Source organism: Carassius gibelio, chromosome A14 (assembly GCF_023724105.1).
Source record: "Carassius gibelio isolate Cgi1373 ecotype wild population from Czech Republic chromosome A14, carGib1.2-hapl.c, whole genome shotgun sequence".
NCBI classification, from domain to species: domain Eukaryota; kingdom Metazoa; phylum Chordata; class Actinopteri; order Cypriniformes; family Cyprinidae; genus Carassius; species Carassius gibelio.
The window spans coordinates 6422900-6448143 of NC_068384.1; the positions used below are offsets into that span (position 1 = coordinate 6422900).

At 38.0% G+C, this 25244-nt stretch overlaps 1 protein-coding gene and 1 long non-coding RNA gene across 3 annotated transcripts in view; one reads left to right on the top strand and one right to left on the bottom strand.

Moving 5' to 3' along the window:
* LOC128027348 (slit homolog 3 protein) overlaps nucleotides 1-25244 on the top strand; it is a 163405-nt gene that overhangs the window by 109386 nt on the left and 28775 nt on the right. The window contains exons 10-19 of the mRNA XM_052614891.1: nucleotides 6399-6470; nucleotides 7544-7615; nucleotides 8485-8556; nucleotides 11329-11472; nucleotides 11767-11930; nucleotides 16310-16460; nucleotides 18026-18100; nucleotides 18606-18749; nucleotides 20653-20796; nucleotides 23654-23817. Coding sequence (XP_052470851.1) covers nucleotides 6399-6470; nucleotides 7544-7615; nucleotides 8485-8556; nucleotides 11329-11472; nucleotides 11767-11930; nucleotides 16310-16460; nucleotides 18026-18100; nucleotides 18606-18749; nucleotides 20653-20796; nucleotides 23654-23817 — 1202 coding nt within the window. The remainder of the gene's footprint in view (nucleotides 1-6398; nucleotides 6471-7543; nucleotides 7616-8484; nucleotides 8557-11328; nucleotides 11473-11766; nucleotides 11931-16309; nucleotides 16461-18025; nucleotides 18101-18605; nucleotides 18750-20652; nucleotides 20797-23653; nucleotides 23818-25244) is intronic.
* Nucleotides 305-4178, bottom strand: LOC128027349 (uncharacterized). 2 transcript variants are annotated; one of them, XR_008186675.1, is made up of 5 exons: nucleotides 3704-4178; nucleotides 3503-3588; nucleotides 3296-3390; nucleotides 2291-2376; nucleotides 305-1735 (listed from the first exon to the last, which is right to left on the bottom strand). It is a non-coding gene; the product is annotated as an uncharacterized LOC128027349 (long non-coding RNA). The 2 variants fall into 2 exon arrangements; XR_008186674.1 differs by having other exon boundaries at nucleotides 3503-4178.

Genomic DNA, 25244 nt, shown 5'->3' on the forward strand with positions numbered 1-25244 from the left:
AGAATTAATCCGATAACAGAAACACTTCCATCAGGAATACCCATTCTGTGGGATGATCATGAACCACTACTATACAAGAAGATACTTTTTTAACCTCTGAACATTAACAGAGAGTTTTGGAGGATCCAGCTCAAGAAACAGTTTTTGGAACAACTCAAGTGAGTACAGGTCTTTCTCAAAAAATTTGTATATTATGATAAAAGTTCATTATTTTCCATAATGTATTGATAAATTAAACTTTCATATATTTTTGATTCATTACACAACAACTGAAATATTTCAGGTCTTTTATTGTTTTAATAGTGATTATTTTGGCATATAGCTCATTAAAACCCAAAATTCCTATCTCAAAAAATTAGCATATCATGAAAAGGTTATCTAAACGAGCTATTAACCTAATCATCTGAATCAACTAATTAACTCTAAACACCTGCAAAAGATTCCTGAGGCTTTTAAAAACTCCCAGCCTGGTTCATTACTCAAAATCCCAATCATGGGTAAGACTGCCAACCTGAGAAGGCCATCATTGACACCCTCAAGCGAGAGGGTAAGACACAGAAAGAAATTCTGGGCTGTTCCCAGAGTGCTGTATCAAGGCACCTCAGAGGGAAGTCTGTGGGAAGGAAAAAGTGTGGCAAAAAACGCTGCACAACGAGAAGAGGTGACCGGACCCTGAGGAAGATTGTGGAGAAGGACCGATTCCAGACCTTGGGGGACCTGCGGAAGCAGTGGACTGAGTCTGGAGTAGAAACATCCAGAGCCACCGTGCACAGGCGTGTGCAGGAAATGGGCTACAGAGAAGCAGCACTGGACTGTTGCTCAGTGGTCCAAAGTACTTTTTTCGGATGGAAGCAAATTTTGGATGTCATTCGGAAATCAAGGTGCCAGAGTCTGGAGGAAGACTGGGGAGAAGGAAATGCCAAAATGCCTGAAGTCCAGTGTCAAGTACCCACAGTCAGTGATGGTCTGGGGTGCCATGTCAGCTGCTGGTGTTGGTCCACTGGTTTTATCAAGGGCAGGGTCAATGCAGCTAGCTATCAGGAGATTTTGGAGCACTTCATGCTTCAATCTGCTGAAAAGCTTTATGGAGATGAAGATTTTGTTTTTCAGCATGACCTGGCACCTGCCCACAGTGCCAAAACCACTAGTAAATGGTTTACTGACCATGGTATTACTGTGCTCAATTGGCCTGCCAACTCTCCTGACCTGAACCCCATGGAGAATCTGTGGGATATTGTGAAGAGAAAGTTGAGAGACGCAAGACCCAACACTCTGGATGAGCTTTTTTGTATTAAAAACACTTTTCTTTTATTGGTCGGATGAAATATGCTAATTTTTTGAGAATTTGGGGTTTTCATGAGCTGTATGCCAAAATCATCAGTATTAAAACAATAAAAGACCTGAAATATTTCAGTTGGTGTGCAATGAATCTAAAATATGAAAGTTAAATTTTTATCATTACATTATGGAAAATAATGAACTTTATCACAATAAGCTAATTTTTTGAGGAGGACCTGTATTTGTGGGTCTTGGAATATCTCAAATCCAATGCATACGTGACTCCCAAAAGATAGCAGCAGACTCTGCTGAGATTCCCAAGACTGCGGAGGACAGTGATGCCCTCAATCACAACTCCTACATCGCTGACTGCCCCATCATTGTCCCGAAGGATGTAGATTTTTATGACCTCCTCTGCCAACTCTGCTTGTACGAAGACCGGTAGATCAGCTGAACCCTACAGGCAAATTTTAAAGATAACTGGTTAGAGCTAACATTCAAAACTGAATGTTACAAGAAAGCTACAAATACACAAAACAAATAGCACCTGAAGAAGCAAACATTCTGTTGGACCATATTATAGGTAAAATCTCAAACAAAGTTTACTAGAGGGAGGAGTTGCAAAAATTAACAGCATTCTTCTTAACAAGAGGACAGGTTAATTTTTTACATAGGGACATTTATTTTTAACAATAAACCTAAAAGAAAAATGAAAAGAGACCAACTGCGAGCTTCCATGCTTTAAATCAATGCTATAGGCTTTTATTGAGGTCCGCATTGTTTAAACCAATTTCTTTATAAACATGTGTAATATTTAAGTAAAATGACTAACGGTTTTGAAACAAAAAAGCTTGTTTAATTGCACTACTTGAAAAAAAATATGCATTGCATTAACCCTCACACTCAACCCTTAACCCTCTAAATAATTCTGTGGCTTAGTAAATATTACAATAATATTTAACTTTATGAACTTAATAAAATTTCTGAATATTATAAGATTGTAAATGTGTACCTTGAAATGCAATGTACCCCTCCCCCAGCCTCCGCTGTCCTTCAATACCCACCAGGTCTGGATTTGTTGTGAAACAGCTGCGGTGACTGGAGTAATGGAATGAAAATTCGGCTTTAATATATTTATATATATATATATATATATATATATATATATATATATATATATATATATATATATATGTGTGTGTGTGTGTGTGTGTGTGTGTGTGTGTGTATATAAATATTATATCAGTCTGGCGAGTAACCCTAAAAAAATTACCAGCCAAATAGCGATAGAGGGTAGGGGGGGATAGAAGGTTGTTTTTTCTGCATTTTTTTTTTTTATTTTTTAAATAAATGCAAGCTTAATGAGCTTAAGAAACTTATTTTAGAAACATTAAAAAGCTTACTGTTTTCAAACTTTTGACCGATATTGTATGTGAACTAGGTTTCAGTGCACTAGAATGATTTTACAACGGAGCATGCCTTAAACTGGCTGACTCCCTATAGTGGGAGCTGATTAAAACGCACCAGTCTATGTTATGTCCACACCATTTTAAATACTTTTGCATGGCGTATTTGTAGTGGTTATTTAAGAGCTCATAATTGAGTTCATGTAGTAATTATGATGTTTTACAACAACGTGACAGCTTTTTACAAGACAGAATGTAATTTGAAAGTTCATAAATGATCTGTTCCCTTTTGACAAGCCACTGACCCCAAAGGGGAACCTGTACAAAATTGTTTTCCATTGGGCATGTATAGTTATAGTTGCTGGACCACGGTACACTCACTTATCGTTAGACTTTCAAATGGCGGTTGAAATTAACGGTGATCCAAATAGTACGAAAGTTAATCCACTCCAAAAAAAAAAGGAAAAAAAACCCTAACATACATATAGCTGCCCCACTAACTAACTTAGAAAACTACACTGTTATGTACACGTACACACGGTCAATGTTTAATCAACTTTTGAATAAAGTATCGCAAATATACATCGTTATAAAATGACTAAGTTACTTACAGGAAATTCGAGTGATGCTGTTCACGTCGTTGCTGAGAAAAGCAGTCCTTCAGTGACAGGTGCCTCTTGCTTGAGCCGCGAAACTCGTTAAACTTCTTAAGATGACGCAAAATACAAACACAATTGTTAGGAAATCCTTAATAATTAACTTCTGAATTAAACATCACAAACATATTTAGTTTTAGCTGGCTAAATTACATAACGTACCAAGATATGAGAGGAGTGCGGGTCTTGCCGTTGCTGAGGAAATTCAGGAAAGCCGTCCTTCAGGTGACTTCGATTAAGCTACGAAACTTGTTGAAGATGACGTAAAATACAAAGACAATTGTTAGGAAATGCTTAATAATTATTAACTTTATAATAAAGTGTTACAAACGTAAGTAGGATTAGCTGACTAACGTTACTTACCAGGAGTTGTGAGGAGTATGGCTAGTCGACGTCTCTGCTGAGGAAAGCAGATTTTTTTTTTTCCTGCGGAGCTGCACACGTGATCACTTTAGCCGCGAAATTTACTCAATTTATTTAAACCGTCATTTATTAAGCTGGAGCTTTATTTAGGAAAATTGGTAGGAAATACTTAATAATTTTAGTTTCTAAAACAGATCAGTACAAGTAAATAATTATCAAATATTTATATTAGAATTCACCAGAAATATTGAGGGTATATTAAAAATATAATTAGTTAGTTAAATACTTATTTATTTTCATTACATAAACTTAAATAATATATGTAAATTTTAGAGAAATTATTTGTTGGATTTTTAATTATTATTTTTAACCTGACCCACTCAAAATATCACTTAAATGATTTCAAAAGATTTTATTAAGTAAATATAGCTCTTTATTTTTGTGAAATTTACTAAGCCACTGAATTACTTTTTACAGTGCAGTCAAGGATCAAATTGAGCTGGGTTATACTAAACCCAATCTAATGTCCATGAAACCCGAGATTTTCGATCACATTCAACCACAGTGTTACGGTTGCAGTCACTGAAGACTGTTTGTCTCTGGATATAGTCTAATCATCGCAAGTCTCATTATGTGGAGTATCGTCCCTTTTTGGGTGAACCAGAGTGTTCTCATACAAATATTCCATACAAAGATTTTTTTTTTGTAAGTATGTTACCAAATACAAAAATACGGATGTATTTGGTAACATGGAAAGTAATGTGTTTTTTAACCTTAAACTGCATAAACACATTGCATTACACCAAATACACCAAATAAAGTTATTTTTTACAGCATCATATGACCCCTTTAATAGAGACATCGGTAGCAGCAAGCTATGTGATACTGGCCTTCATTAATAATAGACTACTTAGTAAAAAGATGCCATTTACACATATCTAAAATGTACCACCTTTATGTTTTTTCTAATGTTTGATTAATTTGTCGATTGACAGCACCCTGTAATACTCATTGACTTCAGAAATAACCCACTGTCTTACATTACATTTATATTAACGCTTCACAAAGACGCATATTTAACCAAGACCCTGAACTGAGCCTGTTCTCAGTAGTAGAAGACAAGTTATCATTTCCGTTTATTTTATTTTAGTACCAAAACTTTTGAAATCCCGAACGTGGAAACGTTACATTTGTAAAAGTCCATTTTAAACTCATTTTGGAGGATATCCACTAAAACCTATCCTCTGATCTCTTAGTTGTCGATATTTTTTTATGAGAAAGCCTCATTTTTTTAATGCAACTGTTAGATTAATGTTATTGTCAATGTTTCTGCCTATTAACGTTTTTATATGACCTTTGCTTCATTGTGCTGGGTATGTTAGCTTGCGTAATGCTAATGTTAGCAGATCCCTATTAAAAAGCAATCAAATTATTGTAATTCATACAGCATCGCCGTTTAAAACATATGACCTTGTTGTTGTTCCAGCCACTTCTGTATTCGGTGTCCTTCAAATACAAGATAACGTCCAAAAAGAGGTTTTGCAGGATATCCTCCAATAAACAAGGACGTTTCGGGTTGCACATAGGAAATTTGCAAGGCCAACGTTTCCATTGTGTGCATCGTGTTTAATGATCATAAAGCAGAGCAGAGTACTGTTACAAAGAAAACACTTGAGTTCTCCAATGTGTTTTGGCCGTCTTGCCTCAGGCTGATTGAATGTTCTCGTGCTTTGGAGAACGCCCATTTCATCTTGGTCAGGGTATTTGGTATCCCTATTGATTCAGAGATCCTTGTTTGCACTAAAGGACAGGTAGGTAATTGCCCTGATATGTGCTGTCCCTCGCCGTTGTTGTTATGTCAATAGTGTATGACCTTTGCATAATGAATGGATATGCAGGCTTGGACACATTAGCTCAAACGAGCCCATAGCCAAAAACAAATTGGGCTAATGAAATGATGTATAACCTGGAGCATGCAGAGAGCTGTGCTTGTTTCTCAGATGCTTGTTTTCTGTGCCCTCCTATCCCAGTGAGCCAAAACACAAATTGAACACTCAATGTACAGGCTGCGGTGAAGCATTAGATGGCTTTCTCTGTAGACCTCCTGAAGGAGCCTTAAATACCAGCCAGACTCTCAAAAACAAAACGTTCTTCAACGAAAGCGCATTTTGAGCTCTTTAGATTTGAGAAAGCAAAGAACATTTTATTCACTCTTGCTCTATAGTTCTGTTTCCGATAATAAATTAAAAAAATAGTAAAAAATAATAATAATAATAATAATTCTAAATGCATTTTTTAAAAAGTGGATTTACATTATTCAGATCTGAATAATGTTTTTTTTCTTTTTTTAAGCACAGGTATATAGTGTAGATGGTTACATAAAGAGCTAAAAATTGGAATTGAAAATCTGGCCTTTCGGTTTTAATCGAAACATTTATTTTTTAAGAGTGGGCCTGTAAAGCACACCTCTGCGTGCTTTCAGACGCCGAGAAATGAAATCAGCAGCCGATCTGTGTTGTGAGGGGAATAAATGTGATATGGTGCGTGTGCATTTGCGAAACACCTACAGGAATATTACATCGTTTTCTTTTCTCTGCTGTGCCATATTTGTTTCGTAATTTTATTATATGCAATTACTAGTGTAATGGAAAAGTCAGCGTTGTGTAACAAAACATATCCATCTGTTCCCATATAGCCGTCTGGAGCAGAACATGATCAAGAGCATCCCAGCAGAAGCATTCTCCACATACAAGAAACTGAAGAGAATGTAAGAAGCTCCTCACACAACAACACAAACGGATGATTTTACCATTTAGACTAATCCGATTTGATTTTTTTCCCTATCAAAAAATCATGCAAAGTTTATGCAAAAATATGAATCAATAAGAAATTTCTAAAACTGCAAATCAGCGTATAAGAATGATTTCTGAAGGATCATGTGACACTGAGGACTGGAGGAATGTTGCTCAAAATTCAGCTTTGATCACAGGAATAAATACAATACATTTAAATAGATAAGTTATTTTAAATTGCAATAATATTTAATAATATTAATGTTTTTTTTTTATAAGTGCAGCCTTGGGTGAGCATAAGAGACTTCTTTCAAAAGTCTTTCTGACCTTAAACTTTTGAACAATAGAGTACATCCAAAAAACACTCCTCTGTTTTGACACATCTAGAAATATACACACTTTCTTTTTATACTTTTTCAGCATATGTATGAACTCTGTACTTGCTGCAAGTGATCTCCTGTCAACCACATTGAAAAAAAATAGTAGAAGGGTTCATAACACGCACAGCAGATTCACCTTGCACAAGAAAATCGATATTTTAGACACAAATTCAGATCTTCTCACCTCTGCTTTGGCTGTGATGCCTTGACGTGAAGAGCTCTGTATTTTGAACAATATGCTCAAACAGACAATCTAAGAAAAAAAAAAAATGAATATGTGTTCATTTTTCATAAACACTTCTCACGAAATCGTTTTAGAATTTATTTCCAACCCAAAACGGAGAACATCTATTTACATGACGGAAGACTTTTAAGGAACTAGTCATTCTTTATTCTCTCTCATGAAAGTGCAATATTAAAACTGGTCCAATTCGCTGTAATCGAAGACGTATGATGTGAGAAAAAGTAAATCCTTTTCAGTTTTAGGTGAACTTCCTCTTTAAAGATTATGCTGATGATGATCACAAGGCAGTTTCTTATGTTCTTTCTCCTCAGTATCGACTTTGTTGGGTATTTATGGAGTATCAATGTCCTTTCAGACAAATGTGCAAAGCATCCCTCTGTTGGTCTAACAGTCGGCTGTATTATCTCTGTTTATGTCATTACAGAGACCTGAGCAAGAATCAGATATCTGAGATAGCAGAAGATGCGTTTAGTGGCCTGCGCTCGCTCACTTCACTGTAAGTGTTTTTCTCATACACATGCAAACATTATGTGAATGACACAAACATATGAATATTCATTCAGCAGTCAGGTGAAAGGACAGGTGTCGGATAAATCAGCTGACAGGAGGCTGAGAGAATGGAGCTGAGTGTGTGTGTGTGTGTGTGTGTGTTTGTTTGCTGACATCTGCAGCAGCGTGAACACAAGGGAGAACTTTCATTTAAATCACCTCAACAAGTCAGAGCGAGCCAGAAGACTCATATTAATTTGGTCAGATCTCTCTCTCTCTGCGTCCGGCCCACACAGCTGTACACGAGACAGAGCTCATTTACACACGCCGTGTGATTAAAGAGACGCTGAGGGGTGGAAGATGGGCTGCCGTCTCTCAGGGAATAGGAATAAAGCCGAGAGGATGCGCAAGATGACAAACACACAACCACACGTTTGTGTGTCGCAGGAATAGTTCAGCCAGAAGTGAGCATTGTTTAGAGCTCAGTATGAACTCATTCTTTCTTCCGTGGACACAGAACACAATTGCTATGAATGGAGAACTTCAGAAAGGACACAAAACATTTTCATAAAAATAGTCATGCATTGTTCTGAAGCCATATGATAGCTTTGTGACTGAAACATAAATCATTATTCACTGGAAACTCTGCCCTAAATCGCCTACCCTGCATTTAACACACCTAACATGATCATCAACAGCTAGATCGTATCATATGACTTCAGAGGATTAGTTTTATGTGCCACTGTCATGATTTTGGCTGCCTTTTTATAAACATGTAAGCCCTTTTAAGAAAGATGCATACTCGCTTGATGTGTTGCACATGGGTTAGACTGAGACATTGTTCTTAATTTACACTGTATCTGTGTGTATCTCCAGGGTCCTGTATGGAAATAAAATCGCTGAGATCCCAAAGGGACTGTTTGATGGCCTGGTCTCCCTGCAGCTGCTGTGAGTGCTGCATTTATGACTCAATAACCTTCAATGTCAAGAAGATAATGACTGCTGTGTGTGGGAATATGCAGTGGGGTCCAACTTTCACCATTAGTGATTGTTTTCATTTTAATTTTTTTTACACTTCCACTTAATGAAATTAGCAAGGATGCATTTAATCGATCAAAAGTGACAGTAAAGACATTTATAATGTTACAAAGGATTTATATTGCAAAAATATAATTGCATATATTTGCGTTTTCAAAACTAATTTGAAATGTTTCTTGAGCATCAAATCAGCATATTAGAATGATATCTTAAGGATCATGTGACACAGAAATTAAATTTTAAAATTAAATTAAATTAAAATAGAAAATGCATTAATTGAAATTGTAATAATGTCATAACATTACTGTTTTTATTGTATTATTGATCATATAAATGCAGCCTTGGTCAGCATGAGAGAAAAAGAAAAACATTATAATAAATGTAAGATTATTTTATAATATTTTATCTTAGTATCTTAACAATTAAAAAAAATGAAATGTTCTGAATTCCTCTATTTATTTACTTGATATTTAATTAATAATTAAATTAATAATTTGCTTTAATATATGTAGCACTTGATCACAAAATTTTTTTGCAAAGCCTGATTGTGCATGATTTACAGAATTTTTTTGATTAGTGACCTAGAATTTTTTTTTTATTTTGTTACCTGAAAACATTTTATTTTATTTTATTTTATTTTATTTGTAACAGAACCCCAGTGTTTATATGTATAGCTTCACAGTTCACAACGAGAAAAAATGTGTTTAGTGAAAAAAAAAGACTTTTGTTGGATTATTGGAGGTAAAACATCTCTCCCTTTTCCCTCATGTAAGGAAGAAAAGCCCTTAAAGAACTGAGGAGAGCATGTAGTGTTTAGACTGAAAGGAGCATCAGGTTTTATTCTCGTTTCCTCTGGGGGAACACTCTCGACATCATTAGCATGCAAATTGGACTTTATTGCTAAACATGTCCCTCACACCCACTTATGTTTGTGTAGACATGGAAACGTTGCTCAGACATCATTTCTGCATGTAATGGTCCAAATTAAGGTGAATCTGTCGGCTCTAATCGGCCTGCTTCAGCTTATTCTAATGATTTGAGGAAATTCTGATGGCTTCCGCTTTTCTTAACACACACACACTGCTGCCTCAGGCACAAAAATAAGCTCACATCACCTGTTATTATGCATCAAGATTTACTGGAGCGGCCCGGCCCATGTTTTCACTGTGAACTGCCATAATGACTCAATTATCTGTGTTTTCAGCAATTAAGTTCTTCATCCTTAATGGATTTTCTTAATAAGACCCTTTCAAAGGTACACCTCAGGGCATTCCACCAATTTTGCAAAGCTAGTTTAGTGTTTTTGTATTTCTTTCTTTAGTGTATGCTTTTCTTCACTTTTGTTTTTATTATTTTTTTGAGATACTCGAACCTAATTAGTTCACCCTGTGAGTAGACTAACGATGCATGCATTTTCTGCAAGACAAAACCTCATTACAATGGCTTTCAGTAATTAAGCACATGACTGCGTTAGTCAATTGTCAGGCCGTCTTAACGGGAGAGACGTGAAGGAGTCAGGGAGGAGTGTGTGTCATGACAGGAGGGATGGGTGCAACTCCAGCAGTTCATCGACAACACATTCACTCCGGGTTTATTTAAATTTGTGATGTGTGAACCGAGTAAATTACATCTGAATATGTTTCTGATACTTACATCAAGTCGTACAGCTTTGAGCACCTTGTGGATTCCACACTGTGAAGTTCATCACCATTGAAATCTGCACACTGCTCATCCTTACTGATACAGGGCGGATTTCCAAATTTACTGCAACCATCATGTTCTCCACTAGAGGTTTTAAAGCAAAACATAAAATCATTCAGAGAGAGCAGCACTTTCCGCTCAGTCAGGCAAATTGAAAATAAAAGGCCTTATTGTCTCTTAAGTCTTCTACAAAGTACCCTTGGGAACCAGGCACTTGGACAATGGGCAGCTCCTCAGGGACTGCACTGAAAGAGGCTTTTATAGGGAGACTATTATACATTATAGCCTGCTGTTGAACAGTAAATAATCATCAGTCATCAAGAACAGCATATATGACACTATGGCAAAAATTACAGCTATTAAACTATTTACATTTGGTTTTGCTTTTTGGTTTGTTTGGTTTAGTTCACATTTCTCTATTAGTTTTTTTCTCGCTTTGGTTTGGTTTGCTTGCTTTGTTTTGGTTAACTTTGCTTGATTTGTTTTGCTTTTATGTACTTTGCTTTTTGGTTTGCTTTGCTTTACTTTACTGTGCTCGTTTTTTTTTTTTTTTTTTTTTTTGCTTTGCATCCATTTGCCAGTTTATTTTTTTTAATTTTTTTTTTATTTGCTTGTTTTGTTTCAGTTCACTTTGTTTTGCTTGTTAGTTTTTTTTTTTTTTTTAGCTTTTTATTTGTTTTCTTATTGGCTTTGATTTGTTTTTTGTTGTTTTTTTTTATCTTTTTTTTTTTTTTTTTTTTGGGAATACATAATTTCGAAAATTTCTGTATTCATTTCACAGTTTTTTTTTTGGGGGGGGTATGCAACTTATGTTATGTGCTCTGTATCACAATTAAACTGGTAAGAAAGCAATTATTATAAGTTTAAATTAAACACAAATATTATAGCAGAGCTTAAAGCATTTTTTTTTTTTGGCTTTTTTATTATGTATTTGCACTGATGAGAAAAAAAGCATCAAATGAACCTTGTTTCCTCTTTCAGACTGTTGAACGCCAACAAGATCAACTGTCTCCGAGTGAACACTTTCAAAGACCTGCAGAACCTCAACCTGCTGTCCCTCTATGACAACAAGCTTCAGACCATCAGCAAAGGCCTGTTCACCCCTCTGCGCGCCATCAAAACACTGTGAGTTACACACACACACACACACACACACACCCTATCCTTCACACCCACACTCAGTCCAGGAGACTCCAGTCTCTAAGCAACTGTTGAGCGGGACTGCCTTCACCTCGCAATTAATTAGCTCCAAGTAGACAGCAAAACAACAACATTAACAGCAGTGAGATAAATGTGGACTAAACAAATAAAAGCAGTGAGTGAACCATTTTGTTATCACAGGATATTACTGTTTGATTATACAAACTCCCTTGACTCTAATCAAGTGTTTTGATTTATCATTATGCCTGCCCTCCGTAGACACCTCGCTCAGAATCCCTTCATGTGTGACTGTCATCTGAAGTGGCTGGCCGACTACCTGTTCGACAATCCAATTGAGACCAGCGGAGCTCGATGCAGTCATCCGCGTCGTCTCGCAAACAAACGCATCAGTCAGGTCAAGGGCAAGAAGTTCCGCTGCACAGGTAGAGCTACACACATGCACACCTGTGTTTTATGTAAAACAGGTCATTACTCAGTACTTTGAGTAGGGTGACCACCTGCTAATAAGCCCAAGGGGGGACAAGGGGTATGTTTCTGAGGGACAATGTGGGACACCCCATGGGCAGACTCACTGATAGTGGTTAACCCATTTCTAGCATATACCACCTTACATGGGATATTAATAATGCCCTATTCGCCTAAACATCTGTAATTGCTGATGTACTGTATGCTTATGGCAGAATCGACAAATGCACTTCCACTTACGATTTACTTTAGCTATTTAATTTTATTTATTTTTCATTACAATTTATTCACTTTAAGAATAAATTACTGCTCATATACAGCATTCGCGTTGAACAAGAGTGAATGATTTGTCCAGGTTTTTTTTTTTTTTTTCTCATGTTTTCGTAATGTTTGGGAAGCCAGAATGCGCATGCATCAACAGAAACGGTTTGGGTTTTTTTTTCAGCGAACCGTGCCATCCCTATTACCTCAATAATCAATCAATTACAGCCTAAAAGAATCATGCCCGAGCAGACGGATATTAGTACATCTCATCACACCGGCACCCGCGTCTAAATCAGTTGTATGGTCTGGTTTTCAGTCTAAAACAGTTGCGTTAAGTATAAATGTCTCGTCTGTTTCGGGAGGTGCGCGCGCAGTCAGCGGAGGCTCGCACCTCCCAACTCGCACCGGCGGCTCGCACCTTTTTTTCTCAGATTTTGAAAAATCTTCGCGATCGACTTAAAATGCTTCCAAGATCGACTTGTCGACCGCGATATAGATGGGCGACCAACTTTTTTTGAGCAAGCATTGAATTATGCGTGACACAGTCTCAATTTGTGGGACGCATGAATTGGGCTTCAAACTCTGTGCACACACGCGCTACGCGGGATGGGTGGTCACCCTAACTTTGAGTGAAATGGGTCATTTAGAAATCAAAATGTTATGACATTGTAACATGATCGCTCACTTCACATTGAGTATTCAGCAGCTTCGTGAAAAAGTTGTCAAAATACACTACCATTTAAACGTTTGGGGTTCTTAAGATATTTTATGTGTTTGTTTTTAAAAGGGTTGCATTTTTTTTTTTTACTATAAGAAACTACATAGATGTTGGCTATCTCTCATTAATTTGCAACTGCATGAAACAACTCTCATTAAAGCATTAGTAGACTGTTGAGTTAGGGTCAGTAGAGTAAGTTGGCATGCACTTGCAAAGTTACTTTGAATATCTGTGGATGGACCATCAAAATAAAGTGTTATTAGACGTTAAGCAGACAGTCTACTAATACTCTAATGACTGCTAGTTGACATATTTACAAAGTTACTTACGGTTATTACAATGTCTGAAGTGGACTATCAAAATGCATCAAAGCATTAGTATTGAAAAAAGTCTCTTATGAGCTCCAAGGCTGCAACTATTTGATCAAAAATACATTAACAACAGTAATAATGTGAAATATTATTATAATTTTAAATAAATAGTTTTCTATTTTAATATAGTTTCAATTTTAAGTTGAATATTTCAGCATCATTACTCTTCAGCGTGGCATGATCCTTCAGAAATCATTCTGATATGCCGATTTGATGCTCAAGAAACATGTGAAAACATTTGTGCTGCTTAATATTTTTATGAAAACCATTGTACTTTTTTAGGATTCTTTGAAGAGTTGACAGCTATACAGAAAAGCTTTTTTTTTTTTTTTTTTTTTTACATTGTAAAAGCCTTTACTGTCACTTTTGATCAATTTAATGCATGCAATTTAATTGAATGCAATCCTTGCTGAATGAAAATAGTATAATACGAGCAAACCAGTAGCCAAAAAAATCCTCTTTAAATGGAAAATGGTAGTGTACAACTAAATTATGGATTTTTGGTCCAACTTAACAAAGGGATTTACACCTTATGAAAGACCCAGGGCTACTTTTTATTATAGTTTACATGGTTCCACCTGTCCCACCCACAATGAGTCCTCTATAGGATGTGCACAGTGTCTTGCACAGTGGATGGATTGAAGTTCTGGCCCAGCAATTGCTGCTCACATGTTTCTTCACACTGAGGCTGCTCACATTCAGTAACGTCCCTCTCCTTTTCCTATGAGTGTGTGTGTGTGTGTGTGTGTTTGTGTGTGTGGCATACTCTGGCCTGGAGCAGTTCTTCTCACACACTGCCAGGTTTCAGAGCGCTAATAGGACAATGCTGGCTGTTCTGAAGCAGAATGACGATGCATTTTTAGAGGATGTTTTCACGAGTCGGAAATGGTCCCCCACCCGCAGCCAAAAGCACGGGCCCCTGAGGGAACTGATTTGGTAGGAGAAGTGCAGCCACTGTTTGCTTTGATATTAAGCCACAGGTTTTTCTCATTAAACTTCTGTCAGTATATTAGCACGACAACAAGTGCAACGCCAGAGCACACAAACCCACTACTGGCCCCTAGCGTGTGTTTCCACAGTGTTTGCACATGAAAATCTGTGTTTTATGTCTGTGTGTATGTGTGGTGGCAGAGGGCTTTGCTCCGCTCCTTTCTCCTCTGTGATGTCTTTATGTGTGTGTCTTTCTAGTCCCTGTCTGTCTGTCTGTCTGTCCTTTCGGGCCTTGTAATGTCCATGCTGAGATGAGGGAAAGCGGCCGGCCCGGCTGTGTGCATGGTGGCCCAGTTCTGGGCGGCTTCCTGGCTGCTGTGTCCTTCCTCCTCCTCCTCCTCCTCCTCCTCCTCCCCGCCTCTCCGTCCCGCTGCGCTCCTCCACTCTGGCCTCTGGTGCAGCTGTCTCTTGTGCTTGATCTAACCATGTGCCGCCGTCTACACAAGCCTCACATGGTTCCGTCAAGCACCAGGGACCGCTGGACACACTCGCACACCGCATGGCATTCTGGGATATGTGCAGTGGCAGCTGTCTTTGCCACCGTGAGGAGTGAAGGTGCCGTTCTTTAACCTGGGAAGAGCGGATCGCTTGTGAGGAGCTCTAGCTGTGTCCTCCGTCTGCATTTCAAAGGGCGTGTTTTTTTTAAGGTCGCTCTCGTAGACATCAGGCCGTTTGGCTGGAAGCATCAGGGCAGCCGAACGGAGATGGTGGGAATAAGATAAACAGTGGCAGGCGAGTGATGGCTGATGGGAAGCAGACTTATCGCAGGCGGCCAGAGCCTTGTGTTACACAGAAACTGCCTGTGTTTTCCTGTCAAAACACTTCATAGTGCCAGACCTCCGATACATGACCCCTCGCTCAGTGACGCTGCTATCTTTAAAAAAGAATGCAGACGATGAGGTTGTGTGCGCAAAACAAGTGCCTGTGTCTGTTCGTGGACGTGTTTGTTGGTATAAAGAACAAAGGTGTAAAATAAACTGTTTAAAAAAAATGTATTATGTGGATGAATCTGAAAAATATGTCCAGGTCATGTTTTCCCCTACAATCAAAAGAAAAATAAGAATTTTTTTTTTTTTATGTAAAAATTTGCATGATATGTAAAAATTTACAGATCTTATATAGAACAATAAGTAAAGTTGTGTTCATATATTTAACATAGTGTTTTTTAAAATAAACATTGCAAAGCCATTAAGACTTCCCTCAATTTCTCATTACTGTGATACATTTTAGGCATTTTACTTTGAGATTAATTTCCTTCCCATTATTTTAAATTATTTTAATTATTTTTTATATACAGTAAATATTACAACATTTGCATGACAAGTACAAATTTACATTTTATATAGAAAAATAAGTAGATTTTACATATTTTTATAATGATTATAAAGTCATGAAAGAGCCCCTATTATGCGATTTTTAGGGTTCTCCTACAATAGGTTTATACTGTATGCATGTAAGGTCAAAACATGCTTTCGTTTTCTCTAAATATGCATTTAATGTCTCCTCATTTTCCAACGATTCTCACAAGATTCATTCATGAGGTTCAGTCTCTCTAAGCCCCTCCTTCCCTGAGCCTACTCTGCTCTGATTGGTCAGATGGCTCAGTCTGTTCTGATTGGTCGACCATGTACAGCGCGTGTCAGAAATGATATGCCTATTGCCATAGTTATGTATTTTGAACACTCTATAGGAATATATAAACATCTATTATTTATCATACTTACAGGTTGTGATTCAGTGGAGCAGCCGGTCCAGATGGTCCAGAACTGTCCTAAAAATAATAATAAGCTTAATTTTAATGCAAATATATTTCTTATAATATATTAATACATGCATTTATATAGTATAGGCTATTATGATACATTAAATATATCTCTTTCTTTATTGTATGACCTGGACATACAGTATGCTTGCCAGATTTTGTGAGGTTTAACCATGCACATGCTGAGTTGAATGTCTGTCTCTCTCTGTTTGTGTCTGTTGTGTGTGTTAGGTGCGGAGGACTACCGAAGTCGTCTCAGCGGCGAATGTTTCCAGGACCTGGTTTGTCCTGAGCGCTGTCGGTGTGAGGGGACAGTGGTGGACTGCTCCAACCTCAAACTCACCAAAATCCCCCCTCACCTGCCGGAGCACACCACCGACCTGTAAGAGCCACACATTTGAGCAGTCATTCACACCATCATTTACAATCTCACCTCACTAATTCTTTCAGTTTCCCTCTGCCTCCGAGGCCTCGTTCCTCTCTCCCGTCCTCTGTTCACGGGGTCTCGTCCCCAGCTGAGTTGTGGTGAATGAATGTCCATTAGCCACTCAGCCGTGTTTTCCCTGGCCAGTGCTAGACAGGGTGACAATGCGTTTGCCCTTGTGTTGATGTGTAGAGGACACATCAGGGTTTTCCCTCTGCAGTCCAGTCATCTGTCACTCCCTCTTTCTCTTTCTCTTTCTCTGTCTTTCTGCGGCTCAGTGACTACAGCTTGCACCCGCTAGCACAGCTGCTTATTTATAGCGCTCTTGCGGGAATGCTAGCAACCAGGAACCAGCACTTTATGTCTGATGTGCTTTCCCATGGCAGGCCCCGCTGGGGAAAGCAGCTCCTGGAGGAAGCAGAAAGACAGCCATGGTTTATTTACTAGACTCTACTTTTACTAATGTTTGGAAAGTCTCTCTGAACCTTGTCTAGACCTTCTCTGCACCAGCCTGGCTCACTTTGTGTTTTCAGTGGAATGCTAGCGTACTGCTAACTGCTGTGCAGTGTGTACATATCATTTCCTGGTTATAGTTTCTTGTTATTACCTGGTTATAATTGACACATTTTTGATGCATTCAAGTCCTCCTGGGAATTTTGTATTTTTGCAAGTTTGTAAGTCGTAATTAATGATTTCAGGTGCGTTCGGATCAATATGATTGGGGCAAGATTCGAAGTGAAAAATAAAGTTTTAAATAAAACAGGTTACTGGAGGATATTTAATAGAAGAAGAAAAAATCACTATTATACAAACTATTATACAAAATTACTATTATGTTATTTCAACTTAAAAATTTAACATGTAATTAATGTAACAATGCTATATTTGCTGTTTTCTTTGTAAATTTGTCAGATTTTTTAGCATAGCAGATTGAAGACATTTTTTATTCAAAAATACAAAAATGTGATAACAGACTACCACATATTTTACATATGTGCAAAATATTACATTATATTTTTTTCCTTTGAGATGCAGTCATATCAGTAAATTCATTGTCTTTGAAAGTGTTTTTTCGGTAGTGTAACAAAATATGAAGCACTTTCACCTTCATGCAAAATTGCGTAACTTTTTACTGAAATGACTGAATGAATTTTTTTTTTTCAATTTGTGATAAATCTCAGGATTTTCAACCAGTGCAAAAGCAGAATGAACGTTTATTTTATTTTATTTTATAAACTTGTGCATAGTGTAATATATTTATTTATTTATACTGATTTTTCATTACAATGACATCACAGTCCTGATTATACATACAGCGTGTACCACATAAGAGACTTGAAGACTGAAACAGAGACAGTGCCTGAATGATAATCACTTCCCATTACCCTTAGCTCTCATCTCCATCTTACTCATGCTCCAGTGAGGTTTCCTAGTGCTTTTTGGTGTAAGACTTTATCTTATTAATATAGCTTGTGAGTACTCTACTTACTGTTAAACTGTAAACCTCTGTTTCTCTCCACCAGACGGCTGAACGACAATGAAATCTCGGTCCTAGAGGCGACAGGGGCTTTCCAGAAGCTGCCAAACCTGCGCAAGATGTACGAACTGGTTTAATTCTCCTTTGCGTTTGAAGGGTTCGAACGACTTTGTCATATCTGGATAATTAATTTTTGTATGCCATCAATGCTATAGACAACAGGGCAAGAAAAGCTTCTGGAATATTCTAACCTAATGTGAAAACGCATGCAGTGGTGTACTGTCAGGCAATATTTGCAAGCAACTCCAAAATTAGAAAGAGCGGTGTTCGCTCAGAAAGAGGACTGGTGATTTATTTATCATGCATGAAATTGCTTACTATCTAGCACAGTTATAAATTGGGCAGATCTAAAAGCCCGAACTGAAGCACGCTTTAAAATTAAGCTGTGAATCTTCTTAAACCACAACCTATTTGTATGATGAAACAAAGACTTTTGCAGTGTACCATGACAACCTGTGCTTTCTGCCGTTTGTCAGAGTAATAAATAGCACCACTGAGACACATTAAAAGAAAAGCTTGCATCAGAGCGCAACGGGAGTTAATGTTTTCCTCAATCCTGTTTGCAGAAACTTAAGTAATAATAAACTCCGGGACATCCGTGAGGGGGCGTTTGATGGGGCCGGAGGTGTTTTGGAGCTGCTGTTGACCGGAAACAAGCTGCAGTCAGTCAGCGGACGGATGTTCAAGGGTTTGAGCGGCCTCAAAACGCTGTAAGTATTGCCAGTTTCACGTTTAAGCTCATTGTTCAGTATTCTACGGTGATCCTGCTCGTTACACTGAAGACATGCCTCTGAGCCACGTTAACATTCATATATTCACACGGTTCTGAATACAAATGCTCAAACACTAGAGTTACGGCAGACTGCTCATATAGGATGTCTTTACAGGCCGTTCTCAGCAGACTGTGAGAAATTAAGATGTTGACCGCAAGAAGCTGTTCTAAGAAAGTTAGACGTCCTCTATGACGGAGTGCTGTCGGAAACAGAGATGCTAATACAATGCATATGAAGCCTGGTGGTTACAAAAAGCCTTCCTAAGGTCTGCTGTCACTCTAATTGGCTTAATTGGAGAGAGAGAGGAGTGCATAGGAGCAAATGAATGGAATCATGGTCCTGCGATATTGAATTTAGTGGCTTTCAAATCCCAGGAGTATTTGTCCAAATTGAGTTTGCTCGTCTCAGATCCCTGTTTGTCAGAGTTTAATGCCGAATTTGCTGCTTTCAGGTTTTCATCACGGCAGACTCTGGTTTGCATTTAGCCCGTTTGTGCTGCTGAGGGCCTTTAGGAGAACCTGATTGTTTTGGGCAGCTCAGCCCTCCCCAACCACAGGCACACAAACCCATCTTGTCCCGTGTCAAGCGGCCCGCGTCTGCTGCACAGACAGGATCTCAGAGAGCATACGCACATGGTTACAGAACAGGCCGCGATCCAAGATCATCGAGATTTACCTGCCAATCTCAAAGACCAACAAGCCAGAGACTGAAACAGAGACTGCTGTTGTTTAAATAAAGCTTGTTATAATTAGCACGCAATAAGCCAAACTCGACACCAAAAACAAAAAATTATTCAAATTTTCAGAATAAATAAATAAATAAGGTTATATATATATATATATATATATATATATATATATATATATATATATATACCGTATTTTCCGGACTATAAGTAAAAAAATTTTGTTCATAATTTGGCTGGTCCTGCGACTTATAGTCAAGTGCGACTTATTTATAAAAATTAATTTGACATGAACCAAGAGAAAACATTACCGTCTACAGCCGCCAGAGGGTGCTCTATGCTGCTTCATGCTCCTGTGGTCTACACTGAAAACATAGAGCGCCCTTTCGCGGCTTTAGACGGTAATGTTTTCTCTTGGTTCTTTGTTCTAAATAAATGTGACTTATATGTGTTTTTTTTTCCTCATCATGACGTATTTTTGGACTGGTGCGACTTATACTCAGGTGCGACTTATAGTCCGAAAAATATGATACATAAAATAAAATTGCTTACAATATATGTGATGCTTTTCAAAAAGGTTTCTGAAGAGGGCTATAGATTGATAGCTCATTTTCACTCAGCATTTATTGAGTCTGCATTGAAAAAATTAATTATTGATCCATTACATATGTTGTTATAGTGAATGGAGCTACATTAGTGGGGCACTATTTCCTGTTCTTTTCTAGACAGTGTAGACAACACTTGACCCAAACACACACTATGCAAAACGAAATATAAATTAAACTGTCTTGTTTATAGTTCAAATTAGGGTTAATAACACTGCCAGTTTAGCAGTGATTCATTTGAATGATGTTATGCACAGTTCGTGCCGTCTGCTGAAACCCCGTCAGATTTCTTTCCTGTAATTTCCATCATGCAGTCCATCATGCAGACTTGTACTAGACTTCTGTCTCATATGCACCTACTTTCCTCCCTTATACCTGTGTGTGTGTGTGTACCCATTCACTGCGTGCATGCCACATTTTCACAAAATAATGTTTCTGAAGTGATGTGTTAGCAGAACACATTACAGCAGCTCTCCGTTCCTCCATCCCCTTGAGCTGTGTGCTGTCTGTCAGACTCAATGTGATCCTTCTGCCTCTGTGTTCCCGTCAGGATGCTGAGGAGCAATCAGATCAGCTGCGTGGATAACACCACTTTCACCGGCCTGAGCTCCGTTCGCCTGCTTTCCCTCTACGATAACAGGATCTCCACTATCGCCCCGGGAGCTTTCAACACCCTGCATTCCCTCTCCACCATGTGAGTGCTCCACCCTCACACACACACACAAACACACACACAAACACACACACACACACACACATCCCCCTCTGTGCCATTGGGTTCCAAAAATTCACAAAGATGCAGGAAGTCAAACACAGTCTATCAGGTCACGCACCACCACCAATCAAGCGCCTATTATATCTTCATATGCAAAGCGCATGAGGATGTGGTTCGAGCAAAGAATTCTTATTGTTTGCAGATGGTTTTCAAAATTATGAGGTTATGTTTTCTTGTCTCGGTTGTTTTTGAAGCTCAGATGAGAACATTTTTGCTTGCCCTGTGGGGCAGGGTGAATTATTCAAAAATGGCGAAAAAGGAAAAATGCTCTGCTGTCTAAAAATGGACAAAAAGTTTTGTGCGATGATGATGATGATGTCCATACAAAGGCAAATGTACTGAATACATTCTTTTTAAGCCATTTCATTTTTGTTTTTGATTGTATGATGTAAAGAAATTGGGAACAGCTGGAGAGAAAGGAGAGTGGTGCATTTTTTTAATACAGATTAATATCTGCGTAGCTTTTCTGTGGGGGAGGTAAATAAAAAAAAATGAACTCTAGTGTGTCACAGCCCTGAGGGAAAGACAAGAAAGAGAAAGATCAACAGAGAAAGCTGAAAGAGATCTCACAGATGTTCGTCGATAAACAGATGCTGCTAAGCATTCAAAATAACTTCTGGTGGAATCATAATTTAGAAAAAAAAAATGGAAATGATGACTGCCAACACAGAGAGCATCCGTAACCATTTGAATTATCATTTCAGGCTGTATTCCTGGCACACATCACAATGTGCAGCAATACACATGCTTCTCTTTTTCATTGTGAACCCTCTCTACTAACCCAAATGTGTAAGCAGATCAGATGTGTCGTTCAATCCTTTCTGACCATTTAATCAAGTTTAGTGTACATAAACAACGGGAAGAATTTACACAATGAAGTCATCTAATCAGTAACATATTCTTTTTATCAAAGCTTAAACACGGCGTAAACTTCCTCGACAACCTTTTTCTAGCTTAGCACTTTAGCATGGTTTATGTTTTGTTTTGTGTTGTTTTTTGTTTTGTTTTATATTTTGCTTTGCTTTTGTTTTTTTTGTTTTTTTATGTTGTCATGTTTTTTGTTGTTGTTTTTACTTTGTTTTGTTTTATATTTTGCTTTGCTTTGCTGAGCTTTTTTTATGTTTTATGTTTTTTTAATATTGTATTTTAAAATAGAATATAATGTTCTTAAATATTATCTTCTATATTATATGATTTAATTAATACAAATAATTAATTCAATTTTTATTAACAAATATGTAATTATTTTTAAATATTATATTATTTTTATTCTAAATATTATATTTAATTTGTGCATAAATAAAAGCTATTTATTTAGCTTGCCACTGAGTCATGGATTGAACGATTTTTTTTTTTTTTTTTGAGAAAGAGACCTCCATGTAGAATGCAGCGTATACTTCTTTTCAACTAAATGAACATTATTACACATGTATTACATGTATTATGCATAGAAACTGCAAAAAATGTTGAATCTTTCTTCCTTATGCCATAAGCCAACTTTTCCAATCAATCTGTTGTGCTTTTTCTTTTTCTTTTCTTTTTTTGCCAGCTCTCTAATTACCCAGCGGCTGACACAGCCATGTCCATTTCAGCACAGGGCAGCTAAAAATATCCAGAGAGAGAGAGAGAGAGAGAGAGAGAGAGAGAGTGCAAGGCCTCCTTAGCTATTCTCTTCCCACAGTAATGTAGCAGGCGTTTTGGGCACACTTCCCTCCTGTTTCTCTCTCACTCCATCATTCATCCCTCCACCTCGGCCGAAATTAGAGCAGAGCGGGAGTGTGTTTCCGGTAGGAAGGTTTGGAGTGAGCAGTCAGGACAGAGGTTACTTATGAGTGCTCACACTTGTGATTATCACAGTAAAAATAACCATGTTTTTCTTTTTTTTTGTCGGCTGTGTTCCATTAATTAAATTTAGCTGCATAAATATTCTCTCATGTCTAGTTTGCGATATCATTCCCAAAGCAAACGTCTGCCTCACTTGTTCTCTCTCAGCTGTCTTGTGTTCCTTTGAAGCGAGTACAGAAAGTGATGTAAAAATGATTAAAGGCAAACAAATATATAGGATGTGTTAACATGAGCCCATCCCCTTAAGCTGCGAAGCATCTATTGGCAAAGCAGCGGAAGGTCAGCACACTCGATTAATTTATCCCGCAGGCTGTAGTGTATAACAGCTTCTTTAGTTCCCACTGTATGAAAGAGTTCCTCTGTGCCTGTACTAGCGCCTGCCCGTGTATTTCGGCAATGCATCAGTTAGACGGGCGTCTGAGTGGGCCGTCAGCCGGCTCCCTGGTGGGCCTTCTAGAGTCATTGCTAGTGACGCTTTCAACTCAAGGCTACAATTTTATGATTTAGATCTTTGTGCCACCACCTGAACTTTCAGAACTCAGTGAGGACGCATGAAAAATGGGCCAATAAGTTGATTCTGAAGCCTGTAGTCCAGTGGTCCCTGTAGCCATTGGTTGATGGATCGTTCTGTACCCAAACTTGATGAAAATGTGTCTGTGTCTTATTCACAAGCCCTCGTATTAGTGCTAAAAGTAGTTTACTTGAAGTAGCTGTTATAACAGTTTTATAACAATGTAATAACATAGCAAAAGTTGCAGCATTGCAGACAACACCACAGTCATGATATGTAATTGCATCGCCATTTAAATGCAAATTCAGTTCTCCTGCTGGGTTAAATGGGCTGGAGTTTAATCGGTTATGTGGTAATTTAACCCTGCTGATTGCTTTCTGTTGTGATTATATAGTAATGGGGTTTGTGTTTTCTTTACAGTAACCTGCTGTCGAATCCCTACGTGTGTGACTGTCACTTAGCCTGGCTGGGACTGTGGCTAAAGAAGACCAGGGTGGTTAGTGGCAACCCACGCTGCCAGAAACCTGCCTTCCTGAAGGAGATCCCCATTCAGGACGTAGCCATGCCTGATTTCTCCTGCGATGGTATACCTCTATTTTGGGCCACTTCCTCTGTTGCATGTCCTGTTGATGGATAAGTATCTTCAAAGAATATATATTGAGCATTAAAAGCCGTGCATCACATTGATTTTACCTGAGTAATGTAACAAGCATAGCCTGAGCTCATTAACTTTGGTGCAATCACTGTAACTAGGGTCCAAAATGAACTGCCTATTGCGAAAGATTTATTATCATTCATAGTTTATATTATATACTCTTATTACAATAATATGATTTATATATAATACAATTTTATGTTTTATGGTATAATTATCATGAATATTGCTTACTGTGCATTCAACTGTATATTCATGTAAAATAACAATATCAATAAAAATTAATTAAATTATATAAATAAGATATTTTATTTATTAATTATATAAAATAAAAAATAAAAAATATTAATGTATTTTTAGAAAAATGATTTATATCTATAAATAATAATAAAAAGTATTTTTTATGCAAGACCAATATGCATATATGGAGTTAGTTACCATGTAACTGTTATATTTTACAAACAGTATAAACAGGTTCATCACCTGTTTCGGAAACAGCTTTGAATGTGGTTCATGCAATCTATACTCCATGTCTCTATTTATACAATGTTGATTCTCTTTCATACTCTTCTACTCCTTTATGTGCACACTGGCCTGTTGATATACATCCTTTTAAGCAGCTCCTCATGAACCAGAGGCGCACTGTCAGGACGCTGAACAAGGGTTTGCAGACTTCTGCTAGTATTTGCTCTGTAACATCCACACCACATCCATCTCCAGTTCCCATGAAATAACTCTGCTTAGATCAGGCCGCTGCATCGCCTCCTTCCAGACCGAGGCTCTCTTTTCGAGATTTCCCACACCTTCATCCCCCTCTCCCTGCTTCCCAGCGTCAGGGTAAATCACACACCCGTCCAGCTCCCCACAAGGCCGTACCGAGAGGGCAGCATGAGGACAAATTAAACACTGAGCGTGGAGGCCTAAACATGATCTTCTCCAACTCTGGTTTTTATAGAGAAGAACTTGTGTCCATAAAGAGGGGGAAAGCAGAACCTCTCGAGACTGACATGAAGTTTAACAGAGAAAAAGATACTGCGGTTTGGCTTCTGTCTGGCCCGGGGTCCTGTGTTTCAGAAGGCCTCCCTGTGAAAGCTAGGGTAGAAACTGTTATTTTGCTGCTTCGGGGGAATATCGTGTTAAGAGAGCCTGCTCGACTGTAGACGGGCGTAGCACTTTGAAACAAAGAGGTTCAAAGTGAGAGAAATCGCCTTGGCTCGAGGTCCATTAGTTAGAAGAAGCTGTCTGTCAGGGCTCATGTGTTGTTATTCCGTTCGTTTCTTCCTCTTTGAGCGGGGCGCCATCAATTCAGCTCCAAAAAAACTCACCCTACCACAACATCCAGCTGTTTCAGTGCTC